This window comes from Callospermophilus lateralis, chromosome 13, assembly GCF_048772815.1.
Source record: "Callospermophilus lateralis isolate mCalLat2 chromosome 13, mCalLat2.hap1, whole genome shotgun sequence".
Taxonomy (NCBI): Eukaryota; Metazoa; Chordata; class Mammalia; order Rodentia; family Sciuridae; genus Callospermophilus; species Callospermophilus lateralis.
The window spans coordinates 93,319,290-93,341,801 of NC_135317.1; the positions used below are offsets into that span (position 1 = coordinate 93,319,290).

Genomic DNA, 22,512 nt, shown 5'->3' on the forward strand with positions numbered 1-22,512 from the left:
TAAAATATGCATGTTTATAGACATATTTATAACGTATTATATGTACTTCAAAATATAAATTTATGTCAAATGCACATTCTAAAAACTTAAATGTAATAAAAACTGCTTTTTTAAAAGTTGAATCATGCTTACTACCAAACAGTACAAACAGCTATACTATATATCTACATCTATGCTGACACAGATGCCTACTCTTTTTTTTAATTCTTTTTTTCTTCTTTTCTTTCTTTATTTGGTAACTTTTTTCCAATGATTAAAAAAAGCATAATTTTACATAAAAGCAAAATTTACAATACTAGAGGGCTGGGGATGCAGCTTAGAGGTAAACCACATGCCTAGCATGCATAAGGCCCTGGGGTCAAGCCTTAGAACAGTAAAGAAAAAAAAAATCAGGGGCTTGGACTGCAGCTAAGAGGTAGGGTGCTTGCCTGGCACTCGCGAGGCACTGGATTCGATCCTCAGCACCACATGGAAAGAAATCAAATAAAGGTATTGTGTTCATCTACAACTAAAAAAACAAAAATAAATTTTTTTAAAAAAATCAGTCTTAGAATACTAAAAATTACGTAAAGTGTATCCAAATTGGCATAGTAAATTATTCTTCTAAAATCAGCATTATCTTGTTCTCATCTTGCTAACCGTCTTCACCTATCCAGCCATCATAATTATGTATTTATTTATTAATTCATTCATTCTAATCAGTTATATGTGACGGCAGAATGCACTTCAATTCTTGGTACACAAATGGAACACAATTTTCTACTTCTTGATTGTACACGAAGTAGAGTCACACCACTAGCACAATCATACATGTACCTAGGGTAATGATGTCTGTTGATTTCCATCATCTTTCCTATCCCTATGTACTCCATGGTCTGTACCCAAAGGACTTAAAAACAGCATACTACAGGGACACAGCCACATCAACGTTTATAGCAGCACAATTCACAATAGCCAAACTGTGGAACCAACCTAGATGCCCTTCAATAGATGAATGGATAAAGAAAATGGTATATATACAGCCATCACATTTCATATTCTCCTTGCACAGTGAATTCTAGTATAAGCTGCTCTCCCACAGAGAACTCCACCTCCCCAACCTAAGTTGGCTGCCCCTAAGCCTGTTTATTATTATTTCTGTTAAGCAACAGCTGGACCCCATCCTTACCTTCTTGACTCTTCTTGTTATCTGGCTGTTCCACATACATTTAGTCTTATTCCTGGTCTTTTTTTTTTTTTAAAGTCTATTTCATTAAAATCTTTTTACGAAAGAATTGTGTGTAAATATTTTCAGTTTGGGGGATCAACCATCTGTATAAAAGTTATCACTGTAATCACATTATTGTAGAAAAATCCTGGGTTTTATTATTAATTTGCTTATTTATTTACTCGTTTTCCCTTTTCAAGTGTTTGACTAATGTGCTTTTTTGTTCTTTAGAACATCTGGATAAAATGCTTGAAGGCTTATCAGTGCCAACACCATTTTGTGAAAATCAACAAGCATTATAGTTTCTTGTAAAGAATGTGACCAAGGCGAGACTTCACACTACATATTTATGAGCATCCTAATTCCCAAAACTCTGTGTGATTTGAATACCATTTGTTGTCATTTGTCTTTGATTCTTGTCCCCAGAGAGAAAGTTCATTTGCTTTTCAAGTTACTTCTCTGTATTCCAGATGAAAGCCGATGAAGGAAAATGAAATCAATGTAATACAATTAATGATTTAAGTATAGTGGTTTTTGCTAAATTTTTTGAAAGTTTTTAATTACTGTTTTTTTTTCAATTCCTTATCTCTATAAACAAAAAATAGCTGAGCCCCTTGTAATGTTAATGGTCAAGTGTTTCATTTACATCAAGCTGAGTTCAGTTTTTTCTTATTTCAAAGAAAGTATAAATGAGTGTTTTTAAATGTTCTTTTAAAATCAAATTTATTTCAATGGCATAACAACCCTTGCTGCTCTTTATATCAGTGACTGAGTATTACTAAAAATGGTGGAAAGGAAACTGAGGAAGGGTCAGAAATTACACAAAACATTAAAATTTTATTAAATGGGTAAATTTTAGTTTGATATTTATGAAATTTATTTGCTTTTCAAGTTACTTCTCTGTATTCTTTGTATTAAAATATTAGCTAATAAGCAAGCAATGAAAAAATAAGTACACTGGGTTATTGTAGTTTACAGTTTTTTTATAGCCGACTCTAAATTTTTGTTCTTTAGTTATACATGACAATAGAATGTATTTTGACATATACATACATGGAGCCTAACTTTCCATTCTTGTGGTTGTACGCAATATGGAATTACACTGGTAGTGTATTCATATATGAACATGGGAAAGTTATGCCTGATTCATCCTACTGTCTTTCCCTTTTCCCTTCCTCCACTCCCCCCGTCCAATCCAGTGAACCTCCACTCCCCACCATCACCCACCATTGTGAGCCAGCATCCACATATCAAAGTTTGGGGTTTTTTTCATTAGCTTATTTCACTTAGCATGATAGTCTCCACTTCTATTAATTTACTGCTAAATCCCATAATTTCATTCTTCTCTAAGGCTAAGTAATATTCCATTGAGTATATGTACCACATTTTCTTTACCCATTCATCTGTTGAAGGGCACTTAGGTTGGTTCCATAGCTTAGCTATTGTGAATTGAACTGCTATAAATGCTGATGTGTCCACATCACTATAGTATTCTGATTTTAAGTCCTTTGGGTATACCCAAGGAATGAGATAACTTGGAATTTAACCACCATTTAGAGTTTTCCAAGGAATCTCCATACTGCTTTTCAGAATAGTTGCATCAATTTGCAGTCCCACCAGCAATGTATGAATGTGCCTTTTCCCCAACTTCCTCACCAGCATTTATTTTTACTTCTATTATCTGATTCTTTCTTAATGAATTTTTGTCACTAATTTTTAGAAAGAATAACTTACTAGAAATTTTGAAAGTAAAAAACACGTCTATGGTAGCCCCAAATGCCAATAACAGTGTCCAATATTGAATGAAAGGGTAAAGCAAATATTTGATTTATTGTCCATATTGTTGTTCTAATTAAGCCTCCTCTTCAATCTCATGAAGAGGAGGAGGAGGAGAAGGAGGGGCGGGGAGAGGAAGGGGAAGGAAAAGAAGAGGAGGAGGAAGAGGAAGGGGGAAGAAGGGAAAAGGGGAGGAAGGAGGAATAAGGGGAAAGAGGAGGAGAAAAAAGAGAAGAGGAAGAGGAGGAGAAGGAGAAAACAAAGGAAAGGAAACTCATTAGACACAGCTAATGCAGAGAAAACCTCCAGAGATTTGGGTACAAGCTTTCATTCCAGGGGAGAAGAAAGAAAAATTATGGTTTTGAACAGAGATGAAATTACACAGCCCTCTAGACTGGCTGTATCGGATTCAATCCCAGAGGTGTTGGGAGAGCTCCAAGAAGGGAGTCCATGGTGTGAGTTAGGAATCAGGATCCTTCTCCCTGAGACAAACAGAGCACTACAGGACACACCTGCAAATCCTGCAGCAGAAGACAGGAAATCAGGGAGTGCCAGTGCCAGGTCTCACTGGGAATGCAGGTATTTTCATTCTGGCCAGATTTTCAAGAATATTCTCATAGAGAAAAAAAAATGAATGAATACAGTAAATCCCTCTCTGAGATTCTACCAACTAGAAATCTCCACTACTTAGCTCTTCTCAATCTCTATAAGGCAATGAAAACATTAGGTTTTTAAAGTATAGTTGAACCATGAAGTCAAGTCTCAATTATATTTGACATAGCTTTGATGTTAAAGTGTACTTTTCAAAGAAGCACCCTCAAATGGCATTTCTTTATTCAACAGTTGTTTAAAGTATACAGATTCATTTCCAGGTGGAGCAGAGACAAATGAGAGCCACAGAGCTCTTGCCACTGGGAACTCACAGCAGAATACAAGAACATAAACAGACACCTCGAAAAATGCAGTTTTGATTTCCATGATCCATGTACAAGATAGAAATTTCTATGAATTTTTTTGTTCTTTGTTTTATTTTTTAAGAATCTGGATATGCAAAGTGGCAAGGAATTTGCTTTATGCAGGAAGAAAAAAGTGAATAACAAATGAGTGGCAAGATATTGACTGACAAGAGAATGACATGGCAGAAGAGAAAGGAAATGGAGCATTGATGGAGAAAACATTTTCTGAAGAAATTCAGGAAAAGAAAAAAGTCAAGGGATCATTGCATAAATCAACATACAGATTTATTAACTGTAATTCAACTCACTATATGATTTACAAATAGACACATGCTCAAAACAGAGTCACCACTGAATACATGCTGGGAACACCAAATTTTGGGTTTCACACTTCATTCCCCAACTAAGTTCCTACTGTGCACAGTTCCTAATCACGTCATCCACCTCACAATCAAAGTTTTATACCTCCAACTCTGATATGAACTCTGTTAATTTATACATTCTGGTATATTCACTCAATAATTTATCACAAAGTGAGTCCATTCTACTTATCAGGCATTTTATTTCAGGATTTAATGATGAGCTGGGTCAGACACAATCTTTCCATGTGAAACCCCAACTGCTCTTTGATAGAGGTAGTGAGATTCGGCCAAGCCTGAAGGGTAAGGCAGGGTTCTCTGAGGAATGATATTCAAGATAAGATTACACGTGTAAGATTTTAAACTCAGTTTAGGGGATCAAGGACAGTAAATTCCTATGAAAGTATACAGCATGAGCCAAACTTTCAGGAAGAGATGGATGGGCATGTAGACATTGAGGGATTCTATGCAAGTCCCTGGAGGAGGATTGCAGAGCCCAGTGGACAGAGTGGCACTAGATGGGCTGAGAGGGAGGCATGTCTCAGGTCACTCAGAACCATGGGAAGAATTTGATGAGGTACAGGAAAGGGGACGAGTGGATGACAGTAGTAGGTGAAATGATCAGAGATGCATATTGAGATCCTTTGATTTACAGATTAGAGAAAGTTCTGGAAAACAAAAACAAGAGGAAATGCAAGAACATCACTTAGATGCTTTTCTCTGTTAGTTTAGACTAATGACATAGTTACTGGATTAGGATGGTGTCAACAGAAATGAAGAGAAGTCAATAGACTTAAGAAATTCGGAAAGGTAAAAAAAAAAAAGACAATGATGATTTGGATGGGAGAGGTAAGTGAGGGATATCTAAATTCTGTTTTTAGAATAGTATTGGAACAAATGTTATTCTTATTCTCTAACAACCAAATTATATTCACAGCCAAAAATCTCAATGGTCAACTAACAGCATAGAATATCAAAATTTCCTTAGTTAAGCCATTCATATTTGGGGGGGAGGGGATTATTAACTGTTCCTTATCTCATCTAGAGCAGAGGTCAACTAATATTTTCTATAAGGGGGCCAAACAGCTACTCAACTCTGTCTTAGATAATACATAAGTGAAGGTGATATTTTGACACCATTCTCTTTATTTCAAAATCTTATTGTTCCATTCATTCTGGACACTGGCAGAAAAATGTAGTGGTATTTCATCCCTTAAAAACCAACAATTTACTTCTTTCAGATTTAAAAAATATGGAAAGTCAGCCAAACATGCATGGTTTTCCATTCCCCCCAAGAAGAAATTGAAGGCAAGCACTCACCTGAACATAGAGTTCTCTGAGCTCATATTGAAATTTCTTGGGATCTGTGGTAATTGTCACTGGGCCAATTTCTGTAAAAATAAAATGAAAGATCAATAAATATTAATTGACAGCATTAATTAAGACTTTACTGTGTTTGCCAATATCTTTTCACTGTGTACCACATATTATTGATTAACAGCACATAATTAGCAAAATATCAAAGACTCTTTCTCAATTTATACCTACCAAAGAATAACTTACCATTCACTCTATGGTATGCATACCTAAAAGAGTGGACTTTTTAACGTGTGGAGTCAAAAATGTCACAGGGCAAAGAACCACAGGCTCCCAGTGGGGGTTCCTTCTTACTCTCCCCAGTCAGTCATTATTTACTGAGCACATACTTTGTCATTAGAATGAGAGCAACCAAGAACAGAGCAGGGAGGAAGAGCAGGAGGAAAAGATTAACATTAAGCAGAGTCATGAAGTGGGAGGGAAAGGGAGAGAAAAGGGAAATTGCTTGGAAATGGAAGGAGACCCTCATTGTTATACAAAATTACATATAAGAGTTTGTGAGGGGAATGGGAAAAAAATAAGGAGAGAAATGAATTACAGTAGATGGGGTAGAGAGAGAAGATGGGAGGGGAGGGGAGGGGGGATAGTAGAGGATAGGAAAGGTAGCAGAATACAACAGTTACTATTATGGTATTATGTAAAAATGTGGATGTGTAACCGATGTGATTCTGAAATCTTTGTAATGTTTTGAATAACCAATAAAAAAATAAAATAAAATAAAATAAATTTAAAAAACATTAAAAAAAAGAATCTAAATGAAACACTTATTCACCCTCTAATTTAGTTTTCTCAACTATAAATTGTAGGTTTGTCTGCAGGTTTTTGTAAGTCTAAATTAGTCCATAAAAAACATTTTAATGCTACCCAAAGGAAAAAAGTGAACACTCACTGCCTATCCCACAGTGCTCTTAAGAATCTGAAGAGACATTAAATGTATGAGGACATTAAAAGTACATGAGATGGTCCTATAACTCCTTTTCCAAATGCCAAGATGGATGGGTGTCCCTATCACCATTCTACACTGGTTTAGATAATGATTGCCTTTAGGGCTGGGCCACTTTCATGACCGTCCTGATATACTATATATACCACTGCTTCAGAGAACAGATCAGGCCTCAGCCTTCCTTAGAGAGTCAGGACTTAAATCATAGTCAGTTCCAGAGAAAGAACCCAGATTCCATTTGGGTTAAGATAAAGATAGATATAGATAAATATACATATGTTGATATACACATATATTATTCATATTATTTGGGGGCTGACTACAGCATATCTGGAGTAAAGATTTTAATCCCCCAAACTTATTTTTTTTATTACAAAAAAAAAGCTTTTAAAATAGATAATCTGGAAGTGGCCTTTTATGAGTATCAATTACTTTCCCCAGAAAGCATCCATATACTGAAGTGACCGTATTAAAATTCATCTGGGTATCATGTGTACTGACATATTTAAATTCCCAGGACAGATGAGAAGTTTTCTATTTTATGTCATGGAGATAGAGCTGGCATCCAAAATTATAATGTGCAACTACAACACCAACATACAAAAGATACTTCACATTTAATTTTTACAAACTCTTTCTAGCTTCAAAGACATACTGCTAGAAAAGGATTTTATAACTTCAAAGAACAATAATTAATTAGCCAGGCCTTCTATAACATGCTACATATGGTACAAAAACAGACCGTAGGATTTTAAAAATAAATGAGGTAAACTGGAAAGAAGGCACAATTTGTCAGCCATTACTCATGTGATTTTTCTTAGAAATTACATGATAAAAATGCCTCAGTCCTTCACCAGAGATTAGACACCTTGCAGTTTGCAAAAAGAATGGAGAGGTGATTGGATAAACCATGTGCAAATGCAAACATCTGCATTCCATACCAAGCAGAACCGTCATTAGCCATGGCCTGAGTGTATGGAAAATGAGAGAAGCCTACTCCCTCAAGACTAAACAAAGGCATACTTTGCAGAGGAATGCGAAACAGTGATGAACACGCCAGACAGTTACACCCTGACATATAAGTTGTCAGCAGCACTGTCAAGCCAATCTTCTATGTTCCTCCATGGCTTAATACTGAAATAATCCTAGAATTTTAAACTCAAGAAGTAGGAAGGAATACAAAGAATGCCAGGAAACAAAAGACAATTGTATAAGAATAGAGTTTAGACATGCAACAATAATCCCTGTAATGATAAACAAAATGGCTCTGGATACACACTTTTTCTTCAAGAGTGGGATCAAAGGATGCTATTAAAATAAGAGGACTGAATAGTACTCATTTTAGTCAACCAGAGACTCTCAATTAGACACCTCTTTTCAGCACAGATAGGAAATCTCTCTTAAAGCTCATTAATAAACTTTTTTTTTTTTTTTTTTTTGCAAACTACATGGAACAGCTGAGATAGATCTTTTATCAGTTAAGAGAAATACTCAGGCGAGGTAACAGCTTGCCAAAGCTGCTAACACTCCAGTTGTAAGCATTCTTTCCACCTTTTTTAAAAAAAAAATGAATGATAGGACTATCGGGCAAAATCAGTCGCCCTCCTTCTCAGGTCTTGCTTCCATTCCAGTCTTTCTCTTCATTCAATGAGCCCTGTGCCAGTTATGTCATTAGCAATTTCCTCTTCCCTTCCTTTCTGCTCACCCTAGTTTCATCCATTGCCAAGTCTTTGATGACATTCAGCAGGTAAAACTTTGTCCTCACTTCTTGCCTGAACACAGGCCTCTACTTCTTGTAAAATTCAAAGAGAACTCTCAAAGGCAATCCAAACTCTCTCTTCTCTTTATCCAAACTCCAAACTTGGTTAATACCCCTTACTATGAAGCTACTGCACCCCCTCACCATACCCATTGCTATCTCTATTGTATTTCATCTTCTCATGCACCACTCAGTCTAAAAGAGGTAGGATTTATTTTATATATATATATATATATATACACATATATATTTTATTTTTTTGTTGGTTGTTCAAAACATTACATAGTTCTTGACATATCATATTTCACACTTTGATTCAAGTGGGTTATGAACTCCCATTTTTACCCCGTATACAGATTGCAGAATCACATCGGTTACACATCCACTGATTTACATATTGCCATACTAGTGTCTGTTGTATTCTGCTGCCTTTCCTATCCTCTACTGTCCCCCCTTCCCTCCCCTCCCCTCCCCTCCCCTCTTCTCTCTACCCCCTCTACTGTAATTCATTTCTCCCCCTTGTTTTTTTTTTCCCCTTTCCCCTCACTTCCTCTTGTATGTAATTTTGTATAACCCTGAGGGTCTCCTTCCATTTCCATGCAATTTCCCTTCTCTCTCCCTTTCCCTACCACCTCTCATCCCTGTTTAATGTTAATCTTCTTCTCATGCTCTTCGTCCCTACTCTGTTCTTAGTTACTCTCCTTACATCAAAGAAGACATTTGGCATTTTTTTTTTTTTTAAGGGATTGGCTAGCTTCACTTAGCATAATCTGCTCTAATGCCATCCATTTCCCTGCAAATTCTATGATTTTGTCATTTTTTAATGCAGAGTAATACTCCATTGTGTATAAATGCCACATTTTTTTTTATCCATTGAAGGGCATCTGGGTTGGTTCCACAGTCTTGCTATTGTGAATTGTGCTGCTATGAACATCGATGTAGCAGTGTCCCTATAGTATGCTCTTTTTTTTTAGGTCTCTAGGGAATAGACCGAGAAGGGGAATAGCTGGGTCAAATGGTGGTTCCATTCTCAGCTTTCCAAGAAATCTCCATACTGCTTTCCAAATTGGCCGCACCAATTTGCAGTCCCACCAGCAATGTACAAGAGTACCCTTTTCCCCACATCCTCACCAGCACTTGTTGTTGTTTGACTTCAGAATGGCTGCCAATCTTACTGGAGTGAGATGGTATCTTAGGGTGGTTTTGATTTGCATTTCTCTGACTGCTAGAGATGGTGAGCGTTTTTTTCATGTACTTGTTGATTGATTGTATGTCCTCCTCTGAGGAGTGTCTGTTCAGGTCCTTGGCCCATTGGGAACAAATCTTTACTCCTCACACTTCAGATAGACCCCTAATATCCAGAGTATACAAAGAACTCAAAAAATTAAACAATAAGATAACAAATAACCCAATCAAGAGGTAGGATTTAAATCGGGCTTTTTAGTGTCTTGTCTCTACCTCGTTTTAATGTAAAATTGATAACAGTGCCCATAACAAAAGCATGGGAAGAATAAACATGCATGATAATAATGCTCTCTGTATTCATTATTCAGCATATTTTATACAGTGGTTTACTAAGAAAATCTACCCAACCAAAAATAAACAAAACAACCATCAATCTCCAAATAGAATCATAGAGCTAGAAGGGGCATTAAAAATCATTTGGTTTAATCCCCATATTCTACAGACAAGAACATCTGAGGTCCAGAGAAAACGAAATTGAAAAACTTTGATGGTGAAGAAAGAGGTAAAGATAACTAACACTTTCTACACTGAGCAACCTAGCCATCTTACAAATATTCCCACTTTTCCAAGATCTCCATTCTATGAATGAATATATCACTAACTTTTACCTCCTTTCCTTTGGACCATAGGTATGTTGGGCCATATGCAGAGTTCCCAATTTAAGGCAAACAATACTCATAGGTCTCTATTATTTTAAGCCTGGATATTTTCTTTAATAGACTAAAGAAAATTATCCCTCTTGCCTAGTGCTTACTATAATTAAACATGCAATGAAAACTTTTGGGAAATTCCTTCTCAAATGTATTCAGTCAACATACATGGAACACCTATTAGATGTGGTTGCCACCAGTACCCTAAAGATAACAAACACAGACCCTGCCCTCAAAGTCTCTACAGTCTGAAAAAGAAAATAAAAATGCAGATATGTAATGACACTACGACGTAATGAGGGCAGAAACAGAGCATGGAAAAGGTTGTATGGGACCACTAATGAATACTTTTCTTTTCCAGAAACAAAGGGATATTTCAAAAGAGAAGTGAAGTTCAGGGTTTCAAATTAGAGAACCAAACTCTTTATTCTAGCTACTTTCTTAAAAAAACTTACCTCAACTAAGTTCTGTAACAAGTTACAACCTATAGCTATTTATGTATACAGGTATTTTATTTATTTTTAATCAGTGCTTTATAGATATACATAAAGGTAGAATTTCTGTGGTATATTTATACATGCACACAATGTAATTTTGTCAAATTCATTTCATATTTCTTCCCCTTTATCATTCTACACTTTCCCCTCAAACTCTTTCTTACACTTCATTGATTTTTTTCCTCTATTCTTATGATCTTGACTACTACCCCCGCCCTTTTCCCTTACTTTGCTCTAGCTTCTGCATATCAGAGAAAACATTCAACCCCTTCGGAGTCTGGCTTATTTCATTTAGTATAATCTCCAGTTTCACCCATTTACCAGCAAATGCAAAAAGTTCATTCTTCTTTGTGCCCGAGTGAAACTCCATTGTGTGTGTGTGTGTGTGTGTGTGTGTGTGTGTGTATGTATACATCATAATGTGGGGTATATGTGTGTGTAATTATATATATATATATTTTATATTATAATCACATTTTCTCAATCTGTTCATCTATTGACAGGCACCTGGGCTGGTTCCACAACTGGACTATTGTGAGTTGTGCTGCTATAAACATTGATGTAGCTGTACTCTGGAAAGCAATATAAAGATTCCTCAAAAATTAGGAATAAAACCAACATAGGACCCAGCTATCCCACACCTTGATATGTAGTTTTAAAAGTCACAAGTGTACTCTGTAACATACAATGGATCCCTTGAGTCTCACAACAGCCTCACAAAGTAGACGGATAGCATCGGCTTAGGTGATGGCAGCTGTCCAGTCTAAGGGCTACACACCATGTGCCTGCAACAGGACACAGCATCCACCACATGATTCTATGATCACCCCACTGCACTGATGTCCACTGTCAGTGCTTTCAGGGGATGAACTCAGTGTACATCTAGTTGGCCCAAGAAGAGGAGGGAGGGGGAGAGGGAAAAGGGTCAAGGTTATACCCAGGCCTTCATATCCTCCATTTCTTACCCTGTCACCACATCGTGGAGCCTCCAGGATAGACCTGAAGGCCATGCTACCAGATCAGGGAGGATACCAATTAATCCAATAAGAATTTCTTAGTTTTCTAAGTGACCAGAGTGTCTTCTTTTCTACTTTAAGGTAGAAAAGTTATTGGTTTAGTAGTAAGTAATTGATATAGGTCATTAATATTTCAACTTTCCACATAGAACTTATTTTTAAAAACAAAAAAAAATGCCAAGGTAAGATACATTATTAAAAACATAAGAAATATGTCACACTTCAGATGATGACTTTGGGTTTTAAAAAAATAACAGTGTCTGAAACTAAAAAGGTCTTTCCCCTTTTCAATAATTGTGTTATTCCCTGTTTCCTAGGGATTTATCAGATGGGTTGGATTTATTTCCAGCACCTCAGCCATTGTTCTCTTAATCTGAGTTGCTGGATTGTACTTGAGAAAATAATGGAAAGAAATTCACAATGTAATATTTCCTTTCACTGCTTCATTTGGCAAGATCAATATCCAACTCCTTACTTCCTTTTCCTTTCCATGAACAGATTTCTGCTCCTTATAGTTTTTCCACTTTACTAAAAGTGGTTTCTTGATAATAAAGAATTTTGTTCCACTATTCAAAGAGATTACCATTTAAACAACTATTCACTGCTTCTTTCTGGGGCTCTGCATGGTTTGATAACAGCTTTCACAATTTTTGTTTTCTTTAAAAACACTGTTCTTGTCTTCATGTTGATAGATACACATAAATAAGTATGTGAAACTAATGACTATTTGAAGGCCTTTATAGGAGAATCAAAAATAGGCCTGCTATAATAGAAGTTGAAGAATAGTTGGAAACTTAAAACAAGTTAAATGAAGCTTGACCTTCTATCTGCTTCAGATCAAGTGATACACATACAGAAGGAGGACGAATTTTATAGAAGACTTCTGAGCTCTAAGGAATATACAGGGAAGCTAACCAGGAAAGGTCCAGGTAGGAACCGGGAAGAAAGCACCAGATGAATAGAAGCTAACAAAAAAGCAAAAAATTCCAGACATTGAAACATGATCTTCTCAAAATCCCTTTCATGAGCTGAAACTCAGCATGTTCCACTTACTAAAAATTTTACTCTTGACTAATTTAATACAAATCAACTCTAACCTCTTTGTGTACAAAGATGTTAGTATAAGTATACAACCATATTCAAAGCATTAAAGCTGTTTTCTGTATGAAAAATTAAGTTATGTTTCCTGCTTTGGAATGCTACAGAAAATCAGATTAATAATTTATATTTACACGTACTGTTTTCAATTTAAACTACAATATGCTTCTTCTGGATTTCTCCCTTCATTTTCATTTACAGTGTTGCTGTCCAGCACCATTTTCAAATGATCTGCATCCAGTGGACAAAAGCACAACTGATTCACGACTCTGAGCTAACACCAAGAATATTTCAGGAACCATTTAATTGAGTACATTCCTCTCCACATTAGAACAGGTAATTTTAAGGACCACTGAAAGGCCCTTAATGATTGTTTTGGCAATAAAGTTATACATTTGATGCATTTTATATAATCGGACTGAAGGATAAATTCATGCACAGCAGCTTATCTAACATTGATTAAACAGAATTTTGTTCTACTTATTCAAAGAGATTACCATTTAAACAATGAGCTGTATGTTAACCTTAAACATATAAATTCAATAAAACTGCAGATAGTATAGGTATAATGTAAAGATTATTCACTTCATGGACTGCTGAATGGTACATAAAAAGTTGTTAACATGAATCAAGCAATGTTACACAGCTCTTTAGAACAGAAAGCAAGGAAGTGGGCCTTAATGATAGACACAGGGCTATGAGGTATACAGAGTAGGATGTTATTGCTTAGACTGGACCTTAGCCAGGAAACAGCAAGCACTTTTGCAAAAACAACCATGGGATTTTTACTGGATAACAAAATTCAGATTCTCAGTTTTGCATGTAATCCTAAACATGAAATGGCATTTTTTAGCTTCTATATATATACATATCCATGCATTGATATGGTATAGTTAAGAAGACAGAACACATAATATTTTGTTATTCAATTTAATAAGATTCAATTAACAAGCTTTCTAATGTGATCAAGATATTCTAAAAGCAAACAAAAAGGAAATAAATACCATGTTCAAGAACATTTAAAAATTTTTAAATTCAATTAAACATTTTTAATTAGAGAGAAATGTATTTTAAATTTAAGATTAAAATTTTGAAATTCCTTTCAAAGTTTGCTCTTAGTCAATTCTTTCATTTTTTTTTTAATTGAAGACTGCTTTCTTAGTGACAATTAGTACAAGTCAATAAATATTGACCCCCAAAGAGGAGCCCAGCTATTTATCTGGTTACTGGTTCATAAAGAGCTGAAAGAAACTGAACCAGATGATTGCTGAGAGGTCTCTGGTCAAGCCTGCCATTTGGGAGATGAAGCCACAGCCAACTCCTATATGGCATATGCTGTTCCACCAACTGTAAGAATCATGATATTGCTATACAGAAGGGCATCGGCCGCTCAACTCTTAAAATGCACTGGAATTCCATTATCCTCCTGAAACTGCTTTTGTTTCTCTGGAATTTTATTTTCAAAATGCCTATTGAATCAGTGCTGATGGTCCTTTGGGCAGATTCTGTAGCATCTTGGCTCAGTTACTTCCCACCAACCATGACAATTGAACACCAGGCAACAATTCGTAGTCATTAATATTTTTTTTAAAATAAACCTCATCATCAGTTAGGGATAAAGAAGTGAAAGAAGTAAAATATTGATAAAGAAGAAAAATATCCATTTGCAGGTTCTTATAAAAGAATCTTTAATACTGTTGAAATTTCTCCATGTTTGGCAAACAGGCTTAATCTCAGGCCTAATTGTTTCCACAACAACCAAACAAATGTATGTAGCCTTTTGATCGTGTCTTCAAGGAAAACAGTAAGTGATCCAAAGCCATATTTATGAAGTAAACATTTTATTTGCAAAAATATGGCAGGGACATGCTAAAAATATAATGGACATATGCATATAATATGTATGTTTTTCTTTAAACACTTGCTCTAATTCATTCAAAAACAGGTTCTACATCCTTAAGGTTGGTTCAGATTGTTAGCAGAAAACAAAGATTTTTAAGAGAGAAGTCTTGATTATAAGAGTCAGAAATATCTGGGTGTGTCTGGGCATACCACATGGATTCATGACCAGTGCAGCTGTACAAGGCCCTGCTCTCAAAAGAGCCCCACCTTGGAGTTTAATACTTTCCAGTCATAATATTGAAATATTTCCTTTGGATTTGTGTTTTGTAGGAGAGGTTCAATGGGACAATGGATGGAAGCCTTCCCACCACCTTCAAGGACGGGTCCTCCGCCACCTGTTCTCCCACTTCCAGATGCCCCAGGTCCAACCCAATACTCCTGTCATCTGTCACCTTCAGAAACAACAGGAACCTAGATGTGGATTGGGAAAGGCCGGGATCAAGGCACACAAGCACTCAGCACCATCTTCAAATAGGGCATGGAGATAGCACACCCTGCTCCTGGCTAACAATACTTTCACCCTGACTGAGCCCAGAGGCCAGGCATCAGGGGAAGGCAAGCCCACGTTCCCAATCCAAGCATGCCTCAGCACCAAGGTTGAAATATCCCTGGGGGTACCCTGTCCAAAAAAGGATTAGGATGGCTGGTCTACAGGAAGAGGAGACAGCTGGTTTAACTTTACTGGACCCCATTCCTAGATGAGAGCACAGTGCTTGGATCCGAGGGCTTGTACCAGGGAGAACCTCTCAAGGCAATACTGCCAAAGGCAGAGGCAGCGGAACCACAGAGAACTTTCTGGTGCTTGCATGGACCTGTCTTTGCTGCAGAAGTATACTGGTGCCTGGGAGCTCTCTTACACTGTAAAAACCTCTGTGGCTCAAGGTTCATTCCCTTCTTGCTTCCAATCCCCTGCCATCTGGTGTAAATTATTAGCATGAATTTTACCATCCATCTTTATTTGGTGCAATGCCCATTTTAAATGCAAATAATACAGCATTTAACTGGTATGTAGATTCACCCAAATTATCCAATTCGTATTTTTGGTTGGTCCCAGAGGTTGTCTACAGCTGTCCAGAAGAGACAAACATAAGCCAGATTAAGGAATGTTGAAGAATCCTAGCAACCATCTGAACAGCACAAGCAGTCCAGGTTTATCATGACACTGGGTTAAGCACTACTCCTTATTTCAAAACATCAAATACTTTTTAATTTTTAAGTTCACATAAAAGAAAGCTAAAAATCAAGTTTGTGTATTCTCCTGGCAAGTTATTTTATTGGTTTAATATATTTAAATTAAAATCTCATAGGATTTTTTTCTACGTGTATTTTGGAACATTCGTCTTATACCTCAATTTATTTGGGAAAGCCTAAGGTCATTTATATCAATAAAAACTGACAAAGAAAAGAAAATAAGGGACATTACAAGCATCATTAATTGAGAGGAGAAGAGTGCTGGTATAAAATAGATATGAATAATTGGAAAAGATGGAATCATCCATATATAAATAGGTATCTCAGGACAGGATGCACAGGATTATTTATTTTATATATATATTTTTTGGTACTGGTAATTTAATATATGGGTGCTTAACCACTGAGTCACATCCCCAGCCCTTTTTCATATTATTTAGAGACAGGGTCTTGCTAAGTTCCTTAGGACCTCACTAAATTGCTGAGACTGACTTTGAACTTGTGATCCTCCTGCCTCAGCCTCCCAAGTTGATAGGTGCAGTGGAGAACGCCTGTATTCCTGCTTTTTATGTAAATTTGATTCATAATTCATAGTATATATTAAAATATACTCCAAATGGATAAAATTGGTAAATGTAACCATTTTAATTATTTTTAACTAAATCTAAATTACAATATATAATTAGAATTCATATCTACATCCTGTAGATATATATTCCAAATAAGACTACTATTCTCTTACCATGTATTAGAAATCATAAGGGAAAATACTGACATATTAATAAACAAATTCAATTAAAATCTGAAACATAATATAAAATAAAAATTGGAAATATTTTCCCTGTAATAGATCCTTCAAATTTATAAGAAAAAAATAATTTTTTCAATTTTATATTATTTTCTAATTTAGAAAGAAAAGAACAAATTTCACTTGATCATGTACAAGCTTTAAATTTTGGCTCTTATTAATTTGCTTACAATGGCCACTGAAAAAAGAAAAGCACAAAAATATGTTTCTGCATTAGGCAAGATAACAAGCAAGTTGCTAATTTGAGGCATTATCTGTTAGAGTTGTAAGGTGAAATATTTAAAGTATTTTGAGTCTAATCAGAACCATCATTGTCTGGATATAATGTTCTCTTTCAAACTTCTCCGCTTGAAGCTTTTATCTCTTTTAAGTGCATAACTCTTTGGAATGTCATCTTCCTCCTGTCAGTCCTTACTGAATATACAAATAATTCCTTTTGATTGAATGAAATGAAACACTGTCCAGATTTTTAACCCTGAAATCTAACCACAGCCCAATTCTGGCTCTTTTTCTACCTACTATTGATTTTTGTTTTCTCCACACTCACTGGCAATACATGTCTATTCAGATACACATTTGTATTTGTCTTGCTTTTTTCCCCTCTTATACCTTGTAAGAACAAGGTATAAGGTAAACACAAGGGTGTCCTCCTCTGCTCTAAGTTAAAATATTCTCTGAAATATAGAACTATGAAATATCTAGGATAAATTTAAACACTGAACATGAAACTGAATCATCAATGGGACCATCCATTTTACATTTCAATATTTCTCCTACAATGACGAAGTTCAGAGTGTTTACCGTAGTTGGTAACTTAAAGCTTCCCAGATTCCAAAATTGCCCTCGTTTCTTTAAGGTCAGTGAAGTTAATTACTTTGTTCTGGTTTGAATCCTCTCCAAAGGCATTTCAACTTACTGTACCTCATGGGAAAGCATCCTCCCCAGAGGCACTACCCCACTCCCTCTGTTGACAAATCACTAACACAGCACTACTATTGCAGAGAGACCCCTGTGTGTCCCTACAAATACCAGTGGGCTGCAGTGGAGAGCCAGGCCTTTCCTACTACTGTGGAGGAGAAACCAGAGACTTCTGTGTCACTCTCCTACACAGTGATCAGGCCGCTTACCAGCTGATAAACACAAGGGTGTCCTCCTCTGCTCTAAGTTCTACGGTTCTGGGAAGAATACCCCTGCTGACTGATTGTATCAAGCCATCTTTTTAAAACCTTATCTCTAAAAGGCAGAGTGTTTTTTTTTTCTTTATTATACATTCTATGCTCAAACCAAAGTGCAATGATTAGCATGAGCTTTTTATAGGCCATCTAGTAATAACAATTAGCAGAGAGTTCGAAAGAGAGATTTCGTCAAGTAAAGTTTCCAACCAAACTGAATGATACTGCTTAAGATTGCTGCTCATCCAAATCCCATTAGAAATGGACAGAACCCAGAAGGAAAGTGGCATATGACTTGGGATTATGCACTCACGTGGCTCACATTTTCTATATGTTTGATCTAAGAGGCCATCTCTTCTTTTGATTAAAAGCTCAGGCACTGGAGTTGAAACCTCTTGGGTTGGAAACAAGGCTCTGTCACATAATAGTTTGGTTTATTTTAAATTTTTGTCAAGTTCCTTAATTTCTATGATTTTCACTTTCTACATCTATCAAATGGGAATAATAGTCATAGCCATACCACAGAAATGTCATGAGAATTTAGCGAGGATAATGCACACAGTGCAGAGCTCAGGACAGATTAAGTACGAAGTAAATGCTAACTGTGCTGTCGCTACTGCCTGAAGTTTTCATAAGACATGATTCTAGGAATTATGATTGATTAAATAACTACTATAATATGTGGAAAAACCTTAATCTGGAAGTTCATATTAGAAGCCTATCACTACTTAAGATAACTTAATGAATTTGAATTTTCATCTAAGAAAGTAGGCAAATTATATTCTTATAAAAAAAGATGTATCTTTAAAAAGTCTACATTTTTACCAATAAGATGAAAATAAATCAAACTTGAATCATTCTTATGTGTTTTTGTAGATAACTAAAAGTCTACTTTCTTGCCTTTGAAGATAATAAAACATTTCAATATGCCATTGGATCAGATTTGCAAATTTGAAGTTAAATGATTAAGTGTTTCTGAACTATGCTTAATCTTTCATTTCAACTTTTATGATAGATATTAATACTTTAAAAAGGCTAAAGTAAAACATTTGCCAAAAATAAGTTTCTGGTTTCAAATTACTCATTAATATTTTACATTAAAATGCTACTGCCAAGTTATATTATCTGTCACCGTCTTCAAAGTAATCTGGAAAAATGCCCGTCTCCTCTTTTGTTTGTATTTTTTTTTCTATATGAGGCTGCTTTTCCCATTTACTTGTCAAACCTGTCCTAAAGACTCACTCAGGTCCTAAGTTTTTGACAAGGCTCTGAAATATCTCACTCCTCTGAATTATGACTCAGCTATTTGCTGGGTACTTAGCATATGTGGCAGGCATACTCTAAAATAGCTTCCAACAGTCTCTACCACCTAGAATCCAGACCCTCATGTAATCCCCTGCCCTTGAGTATACGCTAGACCTAATGTCTCGCTTCTAATGAAAGACTAGGACAAAATGACAGGGCATCACTACTAACACGAGGTTACTAAGCAACCGTGGCTTCTGCTAGTGTGTTCTCTCTCGCCTTATGATGCAAACCAGGCGTGTGCAACAGGCATGTGAGCGGCCTTCTCCCCCAGTGACTGGCAAGGATTGAAGGGCAGCATCTAGCCAAAAACAGCAAGTATCTGAGGCCCAAGTCCAACAGCTCAGGAAGAACTCAATCTTGATGACCACATGTGAGTAACTTGGAAGTGGACTTTTCTTCAGCCAAGTTTTGTGATGACCACACATCAAATCAATGCCCTTCTAACGGACTTGTGAGAGACCCTGTCAGGACCCAGTGGTCTTGCTGAGGTTTCTGACTCAAACTACTTGTGCTTAACACCACAAAGTTTGGAAATAACTTTACAAAATTTAAATTAATAAAATGTATAATAAGATGCTGCAACAGTGGATAGCGACAGTCATCTAACTGCACGTTCAGTCTCCCAAACTGGATTATTACTGCTCTGGTGACAGCAACTGTAACATTTTGAATCTTCAGCTCCCAGACAGTGATCCTCACTGTCTCATGTTGTTGAGGTTATAGAAATTGTCAGATAACAATTTTGAACAATATATACAAATCACTATTTTTTAAAGTCACCACACAAATCTGTATATGAATCTGTAATTTAACTTGCAAAAGAGAAAATATATGTACCTTATATGTGTGTATGTAATGAGTAAATGCCTACACTAAAAATACACAGAAAAATAACTTTAGAAGAGGTGAACATTTAGGTATTAAGGAAATGATAGCTAGAGAAAATGGAAAACATTAATATGGCTGTCTGAAAAATAGTGAAGAAAAAGAATATATTGAATTTTACAGGATATGTTAAAATACAATTATTTACTTAATTCTTAAAATATTAGAGAGATAGCAAATATTAATGGAACTTTTGAAGTCATTCAGATCATCTCTAAGGAAGCCTATGAATTTCATCATGGTAATTTAAAAAGTCAAAGAGGCAGATGAAAGAAATGAAGAAAATTCAAAGCAATTGAAATTGAGTTCAAAACTCTAAGTTATTAATGAAGCACTGTACTCTGCCAAAGAATGAATTTAAAAAAAAAAAAAACAACTGAGCTCTCTTCTGACAAATATTCTTCTTCTGATATTTTTTAATTCAATAAATCATTTGTAAGTTCCTATTAGGTAATCATGCCCTGTGCCTAAAGCTGACTATTAAGAGTCTAATTAGACAGTTCACATTGTATGTTGCCCAGTTTCTTGGCAAATTTATGTGATTTTTTTTTTAATCACAATCCATCTAATGTTAGTTTTTTAAAAATGAAAATAGTATATATTTGACACAGGAGATCAGAAAAGCTATTTAAAAGGTATTTTTCTTTGATGAAGGAAAATAACAGATTGGAAGAGAACAGAATATCACTACATGCCTCATGACTGACAGCACTGTGCTTGTTGGAAGGGAATGAACTGTGCAGAAGATCAAATCTCTTTCCCCATGAAATTCACAGTCTTAGAAATGAACAGACTAGAAACGGAAGAAAAAAAAAGTTGTAATAAATGCTATAACAGAATAAAGCAAACTATTGAGGACAATAGTTTGCTTATTGCTTAATATGACAATATACTTAATATGCTTAATATTACAGTAACAAAAGTAGATATATTTTATTTCCTTTGTATAAAATGAATGTCCATAGTCTATCCATTTTTATATGGGCTTCTTGGTTTTTCTGTTTAAATTCTTTTAAATTTTTTAGTTGTAGATGGACACAATGTTTTATTTGCTTATTTATTTATTTATTTATTTATTTATTTTATGTGGAGCTAGGGATCGAACCCAGTGCCTCAGGCATGCTAGGCAAGCGCTCTACTACTAAGCCACAACCCCAGCCCCAGGGGTTCTTGGTTTAGTCGTGTCGATTTGTAGAAGTTTTTTATATATTGACTAAATTAATTTTGGTCTGATATGTGTTGTAAAAATTTCCTCTGGTTTGATGTTCCTTTCAGCAATTTTGGCCATGCAGAGATAGTTTTCTTTTATGTAGTAAGTACAATTTATTAATCTTTTGCTAATGATCCCTGGTTTTTAATCATTGTTGGGAAAACTTTCCTTATGATAACATTATAAAGAATTCTCCATGATGTCTTCTAGGATTTTTATAATTCATACTTAACATTTACATTCATGATCCATTTGGGAATTAGAGTAGTGTAAGGATTCATTTTTTTTTCCAGACAGCTAACCAGTTGGCACATCATTGTTTACTGAAAAAATTTCATTTCTCATTCATATTATAAACTATGATTGACATATGTCAAATGCGACCAAATTAGTCAGTATGATCAAATATGATCGAAGTGTCTAAATAACTAAGGCTTAATACTATGTTTTAATATCTGGGGAGGCTAGTCCCACATCTTTACACTCCTTTTGGTGTATTTTCTAACTATTCATGTTTGTAAATTTTTTCACACCAATTATAAATTATAACCCTATCTAAATCCAAAATTATTTTGAAGGTATTTTTGTGAATACCACATTAAATTTATGAAATGAATTTTTAAAAAACCAACAAGATGCTGAAATTTTCTATGGTGTATTATTCCAGTGATTCCAGTTTTAGAGGTCTTTTCAAAGTTTTATTTTTTACCACCTAGAAATTTTATTACCTTTATCTTCTACATTTTAAAACTTGGTTGGATTTCCTCTTTCACATGAGAGTTAAAGCGAGATCTTTTAATTTGATGACTTTTTAAAATTTTATTCTTTTGTTATTAATTTCTAGTTTTATTTCATCACAATTTTCCTTGGTACTGAAGATGATTGATCTATTAACATTCCATACCCAGTTTAAAAGAAGGTCTACGCTTCATTTTCAGAACACATTTTTATGTCTCATTTAGATCCACATTCATTATGTAAAAGGCCTTCTACAGAGTCACTTATTTTTGTCCTCTTGCTTTGTTATGAACTATGAAAGAAAATTAAAGTTTCTACTCTAATGTGCTTTTACTTTGGTTGTTATTGTTTTGTTCTATGAATAATGATGTTATCCTATTGGTGTGCAGATATATTTCATTTTTATTTTCACTGT

General features: G+C 35.4%; 1 protein-coding gene across 1 annotated transcript in view; it reads right to left on the reverse strand.

Annotated features, from left to right (window-relative positions):
• Hmcn1 (hemicentin 1) overlaps window positions 1-22,512 on the reverse strand; it is a 397,169-nt gene that overhangs the window by 281,167 nt on the left and 93,490 nt on the right. Inside the window, exon 2 of the mRNA XM_076872754.2 lies at window positions 5,619-5,689. Within this exon, the coding sequence (XP_076728869.1) occupies window positions 5,619-5,689 (71 nt within the window). The remainder of the gene's footprint in view (window positions 1-5,618; window positions 5,690-22,512) is intronic.